At 46.3% G+C, this 12,969-nt stretch overlaps 1 protein-coding gene across 28 annotated transcripts in view; it reads left to right on the forward strand.

Annotated features, from left to right (window-relative positions):
* MAGI1 (membrane associated guanylate kinase, WW and PDZ domain containing 1) overlaps positions 1-12,969 on the forward strand; it is a 335,447-nt gene that overhangs the window by 39,320 nt on the left and 283,158 nt on the right. Inside the window, exon 1 of one of the 28 annotated variants that reach the window (XM_048316061.1) lies at positions 6,876-7,056. The exons of the other annotated variants lie outside the window; for them this stretch is intronic. Within the exon in view, the coding sequence (XP_048172018.1) occupies positions 6,936-7,056 (121 nt within the window). The 5' untranslated portion in view covers positions 6,876-6,935. Of the gene's footprint in view, positions 1-6,875; positions 7,057-12,969 lie in introns of those variants that run through there. 28 annotated transcript variants of the gene reach the window in all.

Genomic DNA, 12,969 nt, shown 5'->3' on the forward strand with positions numbered 1-12,969 from the left:
TAACTGTTTCCACTGTATTATTTCCTATTGCTAATGCTCAAGGCCTTGTTAAAATGGGCTTTATTGAAATGCTTGTTCACACATTTATAGAAAAAGGGCATGTGTATAATGGTCCATTTCAAAATGAAGTATCAAATGGCAGTTTCACATTGGAGTGTGACAGAAATCTATGTTTGAAGGCTTTTCTGTGGTTTATTGTTTTTTTTTTTCCCCTCTGCTTAGAGCCCTGGGCAGCCTCTGCCTTTGTTCTCCTGGCTTGCTCACTCATTACTGTTTGCATCTCCAGGTTACAAGAAAACAGTCAAATGCTGTGATCATTCATTTCTGAAACCTTTAATGAGCTTATCGGGAAAGAGCTATAAATATGTATCTTGAACTTCTCTTGTATTGGGAAATGCTTCCTCAGGCCATGAATAGTTAGGTTGGCCCACCTAAGCTAATTACAGACTGTCTCACTATTCAAAATACCCTCTGGGTAACATTGTTAGGACTCTCTTACGAGGTTAATGGGTTCTCTGTAGCCTGAATATTACATTGGCCTTCACTGCTCTGATCAAAAATGCACTGTATGGGGGACCTTTTGCCATGCCAATTTGTGACTTGTTTTCTGCTAAAAGCATCATCTTTCCTCCTCCTTGAATGATGATCTCAGAGGGACAGGGCAAAGCTTGTCTTGATCAGGCTCTTGGGAGTCCATCCATTGGCTCAGCAGCACAACTCTAAGTGCTTCTTTGAGAGTCTGTTGAGTGGCAAGGTGGAAGCCAGCAAGTCCTAAGTGTCCCTGGTAAATCTGGTTGTTTGTGCTTCTGCCATGATTACCTTTCAAATCTGTTCAGTGTTGTCTAGCAAACTTAACTCACCCGCTTATCTTCAGGAAAACAAATGTACCAGTTATTGCCTACTAGAAAGTGCGAGCTGAGCTGTGTGGGTTTTTTTCGTTTCAGTGGGCTTGCTGTGATTTTGTTTTGACAGATTGAGCTGTGTTTCACTTTGCTTTCATTTTTCACCCTGTCAGAAGAATTCTTAGTGCATTTTTTTCCCTTCCCCAGCCTCTTGCTGTCTGTATGGATCAGTGCACTGAAGCAGTGACTCCCTCTCCTCTGCATTGCTGGTTTGCAGCTTCTCGTGCTACAGAGGCCTGAGCTGAACCTTCCCTATGGGAAGCTCGGGTCAAACCTTGGTCATCTCGGTGGGCAGCATCTTCTGCCGTGGGCAGGACGTGCAGGAGAGGTGCTAGGGGAAGGTGAGCCTCCAAGTGGGAATGTCTTAGGCAGTCTGAAAGTTTTCTTTATTTTTCACTTGACTTGTGCTGTGTTTCCCCTGACCCACCCCGAGGAGCAGCACAGCTTGGACTGGATCACCTCCTCTGCTTGAGGTCAGCTGTGCATGCTCACTCTGCCTTGGTGTGGAGAGGATGTAGGACAGTTGCTGTTCCCAGCTGCAGAGGGTGGTTTGCTGAAGTTGATGTGCGTAAGGGTTTAGGGGTTCGACTTCCACTCCTGCCCTCAGCGAACTGACACCCCTTCATGAGCCCCTTAGCAGTCACTGTAATAATCTTGGGAAGCTTCATGCCCGTGCGCTGAAGTGTTGCCATGTTAGAAGAAAGCTGCTGTGTAATAACCAGAATAATTAGAAAATGGGAAGGTTCACACCAAACTCACTTGAATACTGTCATGCTTAAACTGAGCTGGTGCTGAGAACTTTAGTGGTGAGTGAGTGACTGAGCGACACCGATTGAAGCCAGGGGAAGTTGAAGTCAGGTTTTACTGTGCCATCTTCATGACAGCAGTCTCTGAACAGCCTCTGTAAAAGAGCCCTGGGAGAATCTCTTGCTGATGCTTCAGGCCCTGCCCTGGGGACCCTCTGCTCCAAGGGGAGCAGCACAGGAACATGGGCAGCTGCCAGCACTGCAGCACGTGTGCTGCTGGAAAACAAGAGCTGCTAGATCCCTCCTGCACTCTGGGCAGTCTGGGTGTCATAACCACGTTATACACATCTTGGTTTGTTTTTTTGTCAGCAAAGGCCTTGTGTTTGTGAAGAGCATGCCCACAGAGCTGTCCCTCCCCAGGCTCCAGGTCCCTGCCGCGCTCCCCACAGCAGCAGGTATGGTTCCTATGGGGCCATGCTGGGACTGCAGTGACACATTGCTCCCATGTCTCTCACTGCCTTGGGATGTGTTCTTCAGGGACCAGATACTGCTTCTCTGCCTGCAAGGAGCTGAAGTGATCGTGATCATGTATCAAATTCTTAAGTACTTTTTTCTTTTTTCTCTTCTGAGCTTGGATTTCTTTTTTTGGCTGCAGTTTCCCTTGTTTTATGGGCTGTATGTGCCATTCTTGCCTGCTTAATACTTCATTTATTGAGAAGTTCAGTCGCAATGCAGTGGTCTGGCTCTATTGTGAATTCTTCCAAATTCTCTCTCAGTCTCTAACAGTGTACTTAGGACAAGCGGAGATTTATTTGCATAACTGGTCAAACAGAGGTTAGTGTGAAATAAAATACATGCATGTGCTTCTCTCGGCCTCCCCCGATGCGAGGTCAAGGCTGGCTTATTTTTTCTGAGTCCTCCCATTGTCAGAACCTCTCAGGGATCTGGGCTCTGGTCCACTTGCTGTCAGTAGTAGTTTACTTTTCTTCCCAGTAAATTGTCCGAGTTTGCAAACCTCCCCCAAGGCTATCGTATGACAGCATCCCTCACGTGATGGGTCTGGTAGCGAAAAAAAATCTACTTTCTTGTAGTCCAAACATACAGCCCTTTCAATTATGTATGAGTGAAGTGTTCAAAGGATGCAAAACCTTTGAAGTTGGTTCAGGTGTCTCTTCTCCCCCCATTCTCCACCCTCCCTGGTGCTTTATCATAGTGGTGGGGAGAATTAGCCATTCACTGGATGAAACAGAGGGAGGGAATGATCTGGAAAAACCCAGCCGGGGCTATAGCAATATAACGTTTCTGGCTGTGGTGGTCCTTGAGGCACAGCCTCTGCCAGTGGAGTACTCTTTGGGGAATACTGCCATGCACTTGTCCTCCTCTGGGATTCTTCCTGAGGCAGTTACTGCTGAGACAGAACTATGGAATGGAAGGACATGTTCTGACAACCTGTGGCCTTTCTTCATAGACAAAATTAAGCCAGTGCCTTGAAGCAAGGCAGTTCAGTGCCTAAGTAATACAGAGGTCTCTGAATGGCTGTGGACCAGTTCAGGTTTCACCTCAAGTCCTGACCCTGAAGTGAGCCCAAGCAATTCCCCTCTCAGGTATCCCTACAACTTGGGGCCCAGTGTGCTAGTTATGCATGGATCTGCTGCATGAGGTGCTTTGGGCAGGGCCTGAGGACAGGCTGAAGGGAGCAACTCACCTCCTAGAAGGTCTGTCCCTTCAAAAGATGGATGATTATTAGCATGTGCCCCTCCTGCCCTTTCTGGTCCTGTCCTGGCTCCGTAAATTGTAACCAGAACTGTCCTCGAGCAGTGGGGTGATGCTGGAGAAGGGACTTGCCAACTACATGCAAGGGCCACATCCTCTGCAGTCGATGTGTCCACAGGTTTCCAGACCCAAATCTCTCCGAGTCATTGTTTGAGAGATTTGCTACTAGAATTCCCTTCCCTGACACTGGAGAGGGATTGTAGATGAAAGGAAGGTAGTGTTAACAGTGGAAAATGGCTTTTCCACTCCTTCCCTTTGAATATAAAATGCTTCGTTCTCCCTGGAGTTTAGCTACAGGTTACATTTAAAGTGTTTGTTGAAGCTGGAAGTGGTTACACTGGTAGCTTAAAAGAAATAAAGGCAGTGACTTGAGACAGTGAGATAGGAGACAGTGGCAGCGGGGTTGTAACTGACTTATTTATTGTAGCCTTGAGAGCAAGAAATATTACAGAGGACAAAATTCCAGTAATGTTTATATAAGGCTGTAAGAAATTGATTACAGCTCAGGTGTGTTTTGTTGCATGCTGCTGGGACGAATCGTAAAAGTCATGCAACAAAGTTTTGAACCTCGTGTTACTGCTGGTCTGCTCAAAAGCCCCATTTGCCACAATGAAAACCTTTCATTTGTTCTTTTTGCTAATTCCAGCTGTGTTGGCTTCCAACTTCTGTGAGTTGCTGCTTGCAGTATTCAGCTCTTTCAGTCTGCAGGCCTCTGGGGGTGAATTGTTTCTTCTATTCTCAGCCATTTAAAACAAACAAACAAAAAGCTCAGGATTTTGCGGAAGTGTTTCCCCACAGATGTGTTTTCTTTTAGTTATTATTTGTAATTTGCATTATTTGTCCTCTTCTGTCATACTAAGAGCTTTGGAAATGCTTTCCTAATGTTCTCCCTCATTTATCCCACCTAATCCCATTCTCCCACTGAACCATGTAGGACTTGATGCACCAGCACATGGTGCCCAGCAGCAGCTCTGGGAGAGGGCAGCTTTCCTGCAGCCTCCTGCCCTAGTGGGACCAAGCCCTTCACTTGCATCATTGTCCTGGAGGATGTTGGGGGTCCTCAGCAGTGGCTTGAACCCCCAGCCACCCCCTTCTTGCAGCTTCAGAGCAAGTATAAGTAATAGATCTTGTAAAGACTCATTTGGGGTTTGGCATTTATGATGCTTTACAGCCAGAAATTAATCTCTCCTCTCACTGTCCTTCACTTGCCCAAGGCACTGTGTACTAAATCTCAATGTCTCTGAGCATCCATAGGCCTCTACTGGTAAATGAAGTTACTTTCACCTGTTTACGTTCTGAGATTCTTTCAGGGAATGTGCATTAAATTGTTTTTCAGGTGGATCTCCTCTAAATAAATGGCATCTTGTGTCCCTTCAGGAACTGCAAGGAGCAGTAGAATGAAAGCCATATAAATAAAATGCATGTGTTGCTGGTGTCCAGCAAGACTAAAGACTAAAACTGACAATAAAAGAGACACAGGAGTGCTGTCTTCCTGCCTGCCAGCTTGCAAGGTCCATGGTCTCTGCAGGGCTGCTGGAAGGTGTGGTGGAGCAGGCTGGGTTGCTCATGGTGGTGCTGAGTGATTTGGAGCAGGGATTTCCTAGCAGTTACTAGATATGAGTTCATCCCTGAAAACACACTGCACACAGTGCCTTGCTGTCATTTTTGTTGATAACTTGGAGCTGCCTGTAGATGCTGGTTTGGCCTTTGCTTGGAGAGGTTTGTCTGCAGAACAGACAAGGTGGTTTGAGGTCATGAAGCCCACCTGCTGTTTGGCAGTGCTGTTTGAGATGAGAGAGAGTGTGTGGGGGCTGAGTGTGCTGACAGACTGTTTCAGCACAGGTAAAACGGGTTTGGTCCAAACTTGTTAGTCAACAGCTGAGTTCATGTGTTGCTGCAGCTGTTCTTAGCACACCTCTGCCCGTGTGCTCATGTTACTTCAAGGAGAAAAGTCTGGTAAGCTGGACAAAAAAGCAGCTCTAAAATTGTTAATGTTCTAATTTGAAGCCATTGCATTACTCTGTCACTGGCATCAATGAAGCAGCACTTGCCACTAATCTCCTGGCATATGCCTATGATTGAGCAGCAGAGAGAGGGATCTGAATTGTCATTTCTAGCTTCACTGATGATCTGACATTCTCTGAGCAATCAACAGATCTCAGAAGATGAAAGTGCAAATCCCACACAGTCTGTTTGAACCAAGAAGGAAAGTCAATGGAAGCACATCTGAAATAGCTGCAGCCACGAGGAGAGGACAAAACAATATGGCTCTCAGACAAAAGAATTCAGTTCTGTTTATTTTGACATTAAGAGAATGGGGTTGAATGAGAATGTGTGTTGCATTGTTTTCAGCATGTCTGGCATTTTGAGGTGTAGTTTTGTGTGAAAATGAGGTGTAGTCTCTGGTTGCAGAGTCTTAAATATGATGATGCTTTATTTGAAACTTCTCAAACAGTAGAGGTGGTGCTTTTGGGAGGACTTAGATGTTCACAAATCATTGTCTATGAAGTTGGATCTCATTTTGATACTGGAAAGTGTCTTGACATTTTTTATTATTGTTACTGCTTTTATTGTTATTTTACTGTTAAGTGCTGAGTATCTTTGGGCCTGCTGGCTAGAGGGAACTGTAAGACATTCAGTACAGCTGAAACTTCCTATGTACAAGATCCAGGCATGGATTTGAGTGCCTGGCACCTCTAGTAAGCATCTTGATTCAGGTAATGTAAGCTTAGAACAACAAAATTAGATTCAGATGCTCCCTTCTTTTTTTTTTTTTTTTTTTTTTTTTGGTCCCTGTTGCGCTCCTAAGTCAAACTATTTACTGTAGAATATAGTTGAATTGCTTGTTTTATCTCAGAAAAAAAATATGCCTTTGTTGCTCTTTTGGACTGATGTTTTCCTTAGCTCGCTGTTGTGGTTTAGCTATACCCTTCCTTCCCTCTTGATCTTTTTAATTTTTTTCACACCATGCACTGGTCTTGAGTTCAGCCTTCTCTGCTGGCTGATGAAGTTGTCTTTTCCATGCCATAGGAGCCTGCTGCCTAGGCATAGGCATACACTGATAAACCCTTTGCTTTTGTGTTAGAATTGGTGTTCTGTTTTGATACAGTATGTATCATTTCCCATTGGAAACCACTGTTATTGTATCTTGGAAAAACCCTGTTACTTGGCATTAGCAAAGGAAGCAGAGTTTAAAAAGAAAGGAAAAAAAACCCACTTTAATTTAATAAGCAGTATTTTGGGGTTCCTTTTGTTATGTGCTACCTTTTGAATTCTGTAAAGCAGCATGCAGATCTAATCCACAATAGCGTCACTGCGCTGGGCTGCACAAGTAAACACTGTAAATGGGAGGAAGCACCTGCGTATCGCTATTGTCTCTCTTCTTCCAGTAGCAAAAGTCTCGGGGCTGACTCTGCTCCAGCCAAACGTTCCAGGCAGTGGGAATCCACAGGCAGAGAGCAAACCTCGCTGCCCTGGGCTGGAGCAGTGAGAGCACCTCGGGGGACAGCTGGCCATGGAGGGGAGCGTGGGGCTGCGTGTGGACACCCGCACACGGGTGGGGTACCGGGCACTCGCCCATCACCTCGGCCTTGGCCCCAGCAGTGCAGGATGCCGGGATCACAGGAGCCAGCAAGGTGGGTCTGGGCAAGGTGTGCTCTGCCTGGGACTGTTGTGGGGCTGGGGAGGCTGATGAACCCTGAGAGCCACAGTGCTCTCAACACAATTAATGCTCTGGAATTATTGCTGTGGTCTCACGCATTAGGTTTGTGTAACCGAGTGCTTGACTTGACTGCTTTCCCATGGAGTTTGTGTTTTTACACCATTCCTTCTTGAGGAACTGGTGAAGTGTGTTATGGTCATAGATATAACCTGTAGCAAGTTTACAAGACAAGGTTTAAAGCTGAAAAATCTGGTTTGAATAGAAGAGCGCTAAAGGCTAAAATTTCTTTAATTTACCCAAGACAGGTCAGGAGGTGACTTATCATGACCCAAAAGTATCTGCAAACAGAAGTGCTGGTATAAAAATTCCTTTGAGCTAGGAAACCAAAACATTACAAAGTTAATTGATTTGAAGCTCAATTTGGGTAAATTCAACTTAGAAAATACTAGGATGGGTCTTCTGTTTCTGTTGCTGTGTTAATGCTGTGTCTGTGCCTTGTGAGAAATTGTGGGGAGCATAGAAATCACAGGATACAAGTGCTTAGTGTGGTATAGGAAATCCTGTTAGAGTAGCCTCACTTTGGGATTTTTAGATTTTCAGTCTCTATGAGACATTTTATGGTGGTGTAGTACCTGGGGAGCTGGAACTACATCTTAATTTATTGAATGTTCATTTATTGAAATTTTAGATGCCTTTGATGAGATGTTAGTAATTATTCTATTAATCCTTCTAACATCAGTTTCCATTCCAATTCCACAAATTGTCTTTGTGCCCTCTAGTGGAAAAACTATTTAGTTGAAAGCTTCTAAATTGGGTGAAGTTTTTGCAGAAAAAGGTGGAATGTGTGAGAAAAGACATGGAGGAGCAGAACAAGGCTGGAGAGATGAAGGGTTGCAAGAGGTGGATGTGCTCTGTGCTTCCTCTGCTTCAGTCCTCACAAAACTGTGATGGTGAGGATGTGCACAGACTTTGTCAAAGAGAGACGATATTATCCAATATTCACATCAGCTGGACTTGGTGAAATTATTCTAGGTATAATTATGAGGAAAACCTAGTCCCAGCAAGCTCTGAACACTGGTCAATCATTGGTGATTGCCATCGATGTTCCCCAGAGATGTGGTAGAGAGGGAAGCGCAAAGCAAAGCCCGCTCCAGATCGTTAAACAAAGGAGAAGGAAAGACCCAGAAAATGAAAGATCAAGGAATCTGACACTGGTTCCTCAAAATTTCCAGAGCACTTTGTACACAGCAGAGAGGAGGATGGAATCCGAAGAAGAAAGCTGACTTAAGAACAAATAGGCAAATCTGTCCAATTTCCGTGTGTAATGGGGTAACTCTTTAATGTGTGAGAGGGCTGCTGATGTGACTGAGGCTTAGGAGCAGTATTTAGATCATCTTGGTGAACAGCAAAACCAACAGGGCACCAGCATGATGAGGAATAGGGAAGATGAGGGTGTGCAGGTGGCTCTGAAGGGAGCAGGAGCTGGATGCCTGAGTGCAGTGGGCAGGGTGGTACGGGATGGTGAGGGCTGTTGTGCGTGGCCAGCCCAAACAAATCAACAGCGTCCTGAGGTTTGAGGAGAAGACTCAAATCTCTCTCTGAGTCATCCTTACAGAAGCTCTGTGTGTAAGGCTGGGCTGGTAATCACTTCCTGCTGCACCGAGGGGAGCTGGGCAGTGCAGGGCAGGAGGAGAATGGTAACGGCTGCAAGTCTGGAGATGAACCACAGAGGTGGGAGGCTCAGCAAATGAGGCTGGAGAGGAAAAACTGAAGGAGTTGTATTTGGAAATATAGGCCTGAGTGCAGGCAACACATTTTCTGATGCATAAAAGATTTCTGTAAAAAGGATGATCATCAGCTCTTAGTTCCCACAGGAGAAAAATACCTTGATTTGCCTGGAAAAAATACTCAAGGTACAGATTGGGGAAGAGTTTCTCACTAGGAGGTAATGAAGCAAGAGCAAAAGAAATTGTGAATCTGCTTGACTGGAGGATTTGCAGAGCAGTTAAAGCAGTGCCTCTTGCTGATGGTGTGATTTCTCCCCCTCTGTTGCCTTCTGTCCATCCACCCACTACACAGGGTCTATTTCACTCATTAACCCTCCAAGCTGGACTTTTTTTTCCTGTTGCTGGAGTTGCTTTTAGGAGCCAGGGGTCAAAACTAGTAGCAGTGTAGTAGGCTATTGCATGGCTTTGGGATATAAATTCTGCTCTCAGTGCAGTCATGAAAACTTCAAGCAGAGATGTAGATTGCAAGAAGCTGCTGCTGTCCCATACATCTTGCCGTCTCTGTTTCTTTCTGGGGCTGCTCATTTGGGATGCTACGAGAGCAGCAGATGTGAATGTGATGGAGTCCCCACACCCCCCTCCCATCACTGTCATCCTCCCTTTCTTTGTACTGGACTGTCATTCTTGTTTATTTTGGTTTGAATTATAATTCCAAAAACTCTTACAGTGTTGTTTATGTGCTGTGTGTCATGAGTCACTGTTTGTGTTTGCGGCCGTTCGCGTTGCCACTCCTCTCCCCCTGTCTTACGCTTGCAGCCACAGTTCCCCTCCCAGTATCTTGGAGCCTCTTCTATTCTGAGTCTACAATGCTCAGCATTCCTGTGAGTGCAGGGAAAAGCAGGCTGTCAGGGAGGATCCAGGATTAGCCTTTTTTCCCCCCTTTGTTTTATCTTTCTTCTGGCATTTTGTAAGGGTCCTTGTTCAAATCAAAAGATTCCTTGGAGACTCCTTCCCTGAGATCTCTGTGCTCAATTAGTCTCTTATCATATTTCTACCAGGCAGTGAGATCAATACTGCATTTTCTGGCTTGCTGATTTCAGGGATGGGGGAAAAATCATGTTAAAAACACCTTTTTTGAAGTTACTGAGATGCCCATGCAATTCCAGCACCTGCTGTCACAGTGGAGGTGTTAAGCCCTTCATGTGCATTGTCACTGGGGTGGAGACTTTGGCATCGTGCACAAGATCATAAGTTTGGCCCAATAGGGGCTGACCACACTGGCCTCTGAGAGGGGCTGTGGGTGCTCTGGATGGGGAAGAGACTCTCCATGCCCTCATGGCCTTGGGCAATCCCTTGTGCTTCTTCTTGCTCCTGGTAAAGTGCCATCATTGCTAGCCAAGAAAATCCTACAGCTCCGTGTCTGTGAAATCTGAATGGTAATGGCTTGCAAGTCACGCTGTGGATGTATCAAGGAGAAACAGAAAATTTATTTGTGTCATCTTAATGGAGCTTCAACTCACAGAGCTCCATATGGGACAATTAATGATGGGTCCGAGTCTGTGTCAGGTTGTCCAGAGCAGAGCAAATGCTTGCTTGTGAATCTACTGTAAAATAACTTCAAGCTTCCTGTGCCTCAATTAGCAGCCTTGATAGAGAGCAGGCAGGTTTTCAGGTAAAAAATGTCCATTTTGACTCTTTAAGTGTTCTCAGGTGGCCCATGGAATGTAAATGTTTTACTCTATTTGTAATGCAAAACCTTTTAATTATCTCCAATTCATAAATCCCTAGTTTGGTACTTCAGTGCTTGTAAGAAAATGCTCATCTTTTAGTGTGTAGTAATCAGTGTCAGAGGAAATGAGGAATAGATGGTGTGTTTTAAATGGTGTCAGTTCCAGCAACTGGAATGTATAATTTAAGTCACTTACATTTAATCATCCTTTAAACACTGAATTCCAGCCTCTGCTGCTTGTCTCCCAGGAAGATGACAGCTTTTTAATGCCACTATGGCAACACTCGAAAGTTCCTTAAACTGCTGCAGGCTGTGATGTGGCTCTGTACCACATGTATTGGTGCATCCATGGCTGCTTCTTCAAGCCTGGATGTAGCTGGATGCAGGGGTTGGGCTCTGCTGCACCCCCCCTGCCCCAGCCCCAATTTTGGAAGTCTCAACTGTTCTACCTTTTTATGGAGCTGTAACATCTGTTGTAAGTACCACCGCAAATGTAACAGCTGCTGAGGGTGGGATTTTGGATCTGGGGTCTGTGTATAACAGCTAAACATATTCTAGCAATTCAGCAGGTTGAAAAATAAAGCAGATAATAAAGCTGTATTCATCGTGCTCTGGATCTCTGTGGTGGGGATGTTTCCTGATGGAGTGAGATTGTGCCTGGTTCAGACTGGGTTCCAGTGCCTGGAAGTGTGACGCTTTGATTTCATGCATTTCAGCAAGGAAAGAGGGCAATGTGGGATGCAGCAAGTCCTGGTCCTGCCTGGGGAGCAGAGCAGCAGTGCCCTTGGTGCTTGTGGGACCCCACCAGTTGTGACCATTGTGTGTCGGGCTGGTGACGTGCACACAAGACACTTGCTCTTCACTTCAGTGACAATGTGCATGATTTCAACCTGCATATGTATATGCATATATAAATACATGTGCACGTATATAAGGAAGACTGCAGGCATTTTTAAAAAGCAGCTGAGAAGCCCTGTATGTATTTGGGATCATGTGGGATTCTGGCCCCTGGGTGCCTCCCCTCTGCCTGCTCCTCGTCCCTGCCCCCATGGGCAGTCTGGCTGTGGATGAAATAATTTAATGCAATTCTTGCTCCCAGCAGCTGGTTGATGGCATCAATGGAGTGAGTGAAATTTCACCCATAAAAAATACATCCGGGCTGCTGGGGAATGAGTCCCACAGCAGGGGTTAGGAGCAAAGGGTCTGTGAGTTCAGAATCGGTCACCTTTATTTGTGATTGCCCATCGAGATGGCATTAGAGCTGGCTGACCATCTATGTGGGCAATAGGTAGCTTTTGTTGTGCCTAGCGGTCGAATGGTATAGTCTTAAATTAGAAGCTGCCACTTCTACTTAGAATAAAACTTGCTTTTCTCTATATGTATGAAAATGGGAGCCTGCTGAGCTCCGTGGAATGTGCACTGGATTTGCAAAGGAGCCCATTAGTGCTTGCGGAGGTTGAGAGCGAGGAAGGGGCAGCGGGAAGGAACATCTTAATGAGCCAGGGTGAGGAGTTGACATGAGGACACGGAGCACTTGGCGGACACGAGGACACGGAGCCCTCGGAGCCACCTTCTGCTGTGGGAAGAATCCGGCTGTCGCTGGAGGAGTGGCAAACTCGGGGAGCGGGCGGCTCAGCGCTACTGTGGCCCAGGGGAGGAGGAGATTTCCAAACTGCCTCTCCCAGAGTGCCCTGCAGCGTTGGAGGTAGTTCAAATGTGGATCAGGACATGGTGGAGGAGCTTCAGTTCTTTCCTGCCCACAGCCACTAAATGAATCAGCCACAGAGGAGGGAAGAGCTGCTGCTGACCTCATTTCCCTGGGGCTCAGGGGTCCTGGGTCAGGCAGGGTAGGAGGGTGGCAAATTCAGCCTGAGCTGTGGAGAGGATTCTGCTCCCATGCAGAATGGGTGGGAGAATAGTAAATGGGTGTCAGCCATGGTCTGAGTCCAGCACAGCTTGGAGCAGCCTCGAGGTCACTCCCATGGCTGATTTCACTCTGGCTGCACCTACTCGGAGTAGGGGCAGAACTGGCCCCTCTGACTTCCACAAAAACCTCTTACAAACACCCAGGCTCAGCAGCACCCATGGTGTGGGCTGGCCAGGAGCTCCCCTGTGCTGGGACTTCTTCCTGGCAGTGCTGCCATGCCACATCTCCCTTTCCCCACACCAAAGCCATCCTGGATGGGGACAAGAGACCCTCTGTGATGCTCTCTGGTGCCATGGGAATGGCCCATGTCCATCAGAGCACATCTCAGGTTTCTGTCGGGAGGGACCTGCTAGAGGTGTGGTAGAAAAATCTGGTGGAGGGGCGCAGGGGTTAATTTTTGTTAGTATTCTTTAATTTTTGTAGAGCTTCTCTTCCTGGAGTGGCTCAGAGTTGGCGGGTGCCACCAGGCTATGCTGCGTTGGCTTTCACTGGCAGTTTCATCTC

The sequence above is a fragment of the Corvus hawaiiensis genome, chromosome 11 (genome assembly GCF_020740725.1).
Source record: "Corvus hawaiiensis isolate bCorHaw1 chromosome 11, bCorHaw1.pri.cur, whole genome shotgun sequence".
Classification (NCBI taxonomy): domain Eukaryota; kingdom Metazoa; phylum Chordata; class Aves; order Passeriformes; family Corvidae; genus Corvus; species Corvus hawaiiensis.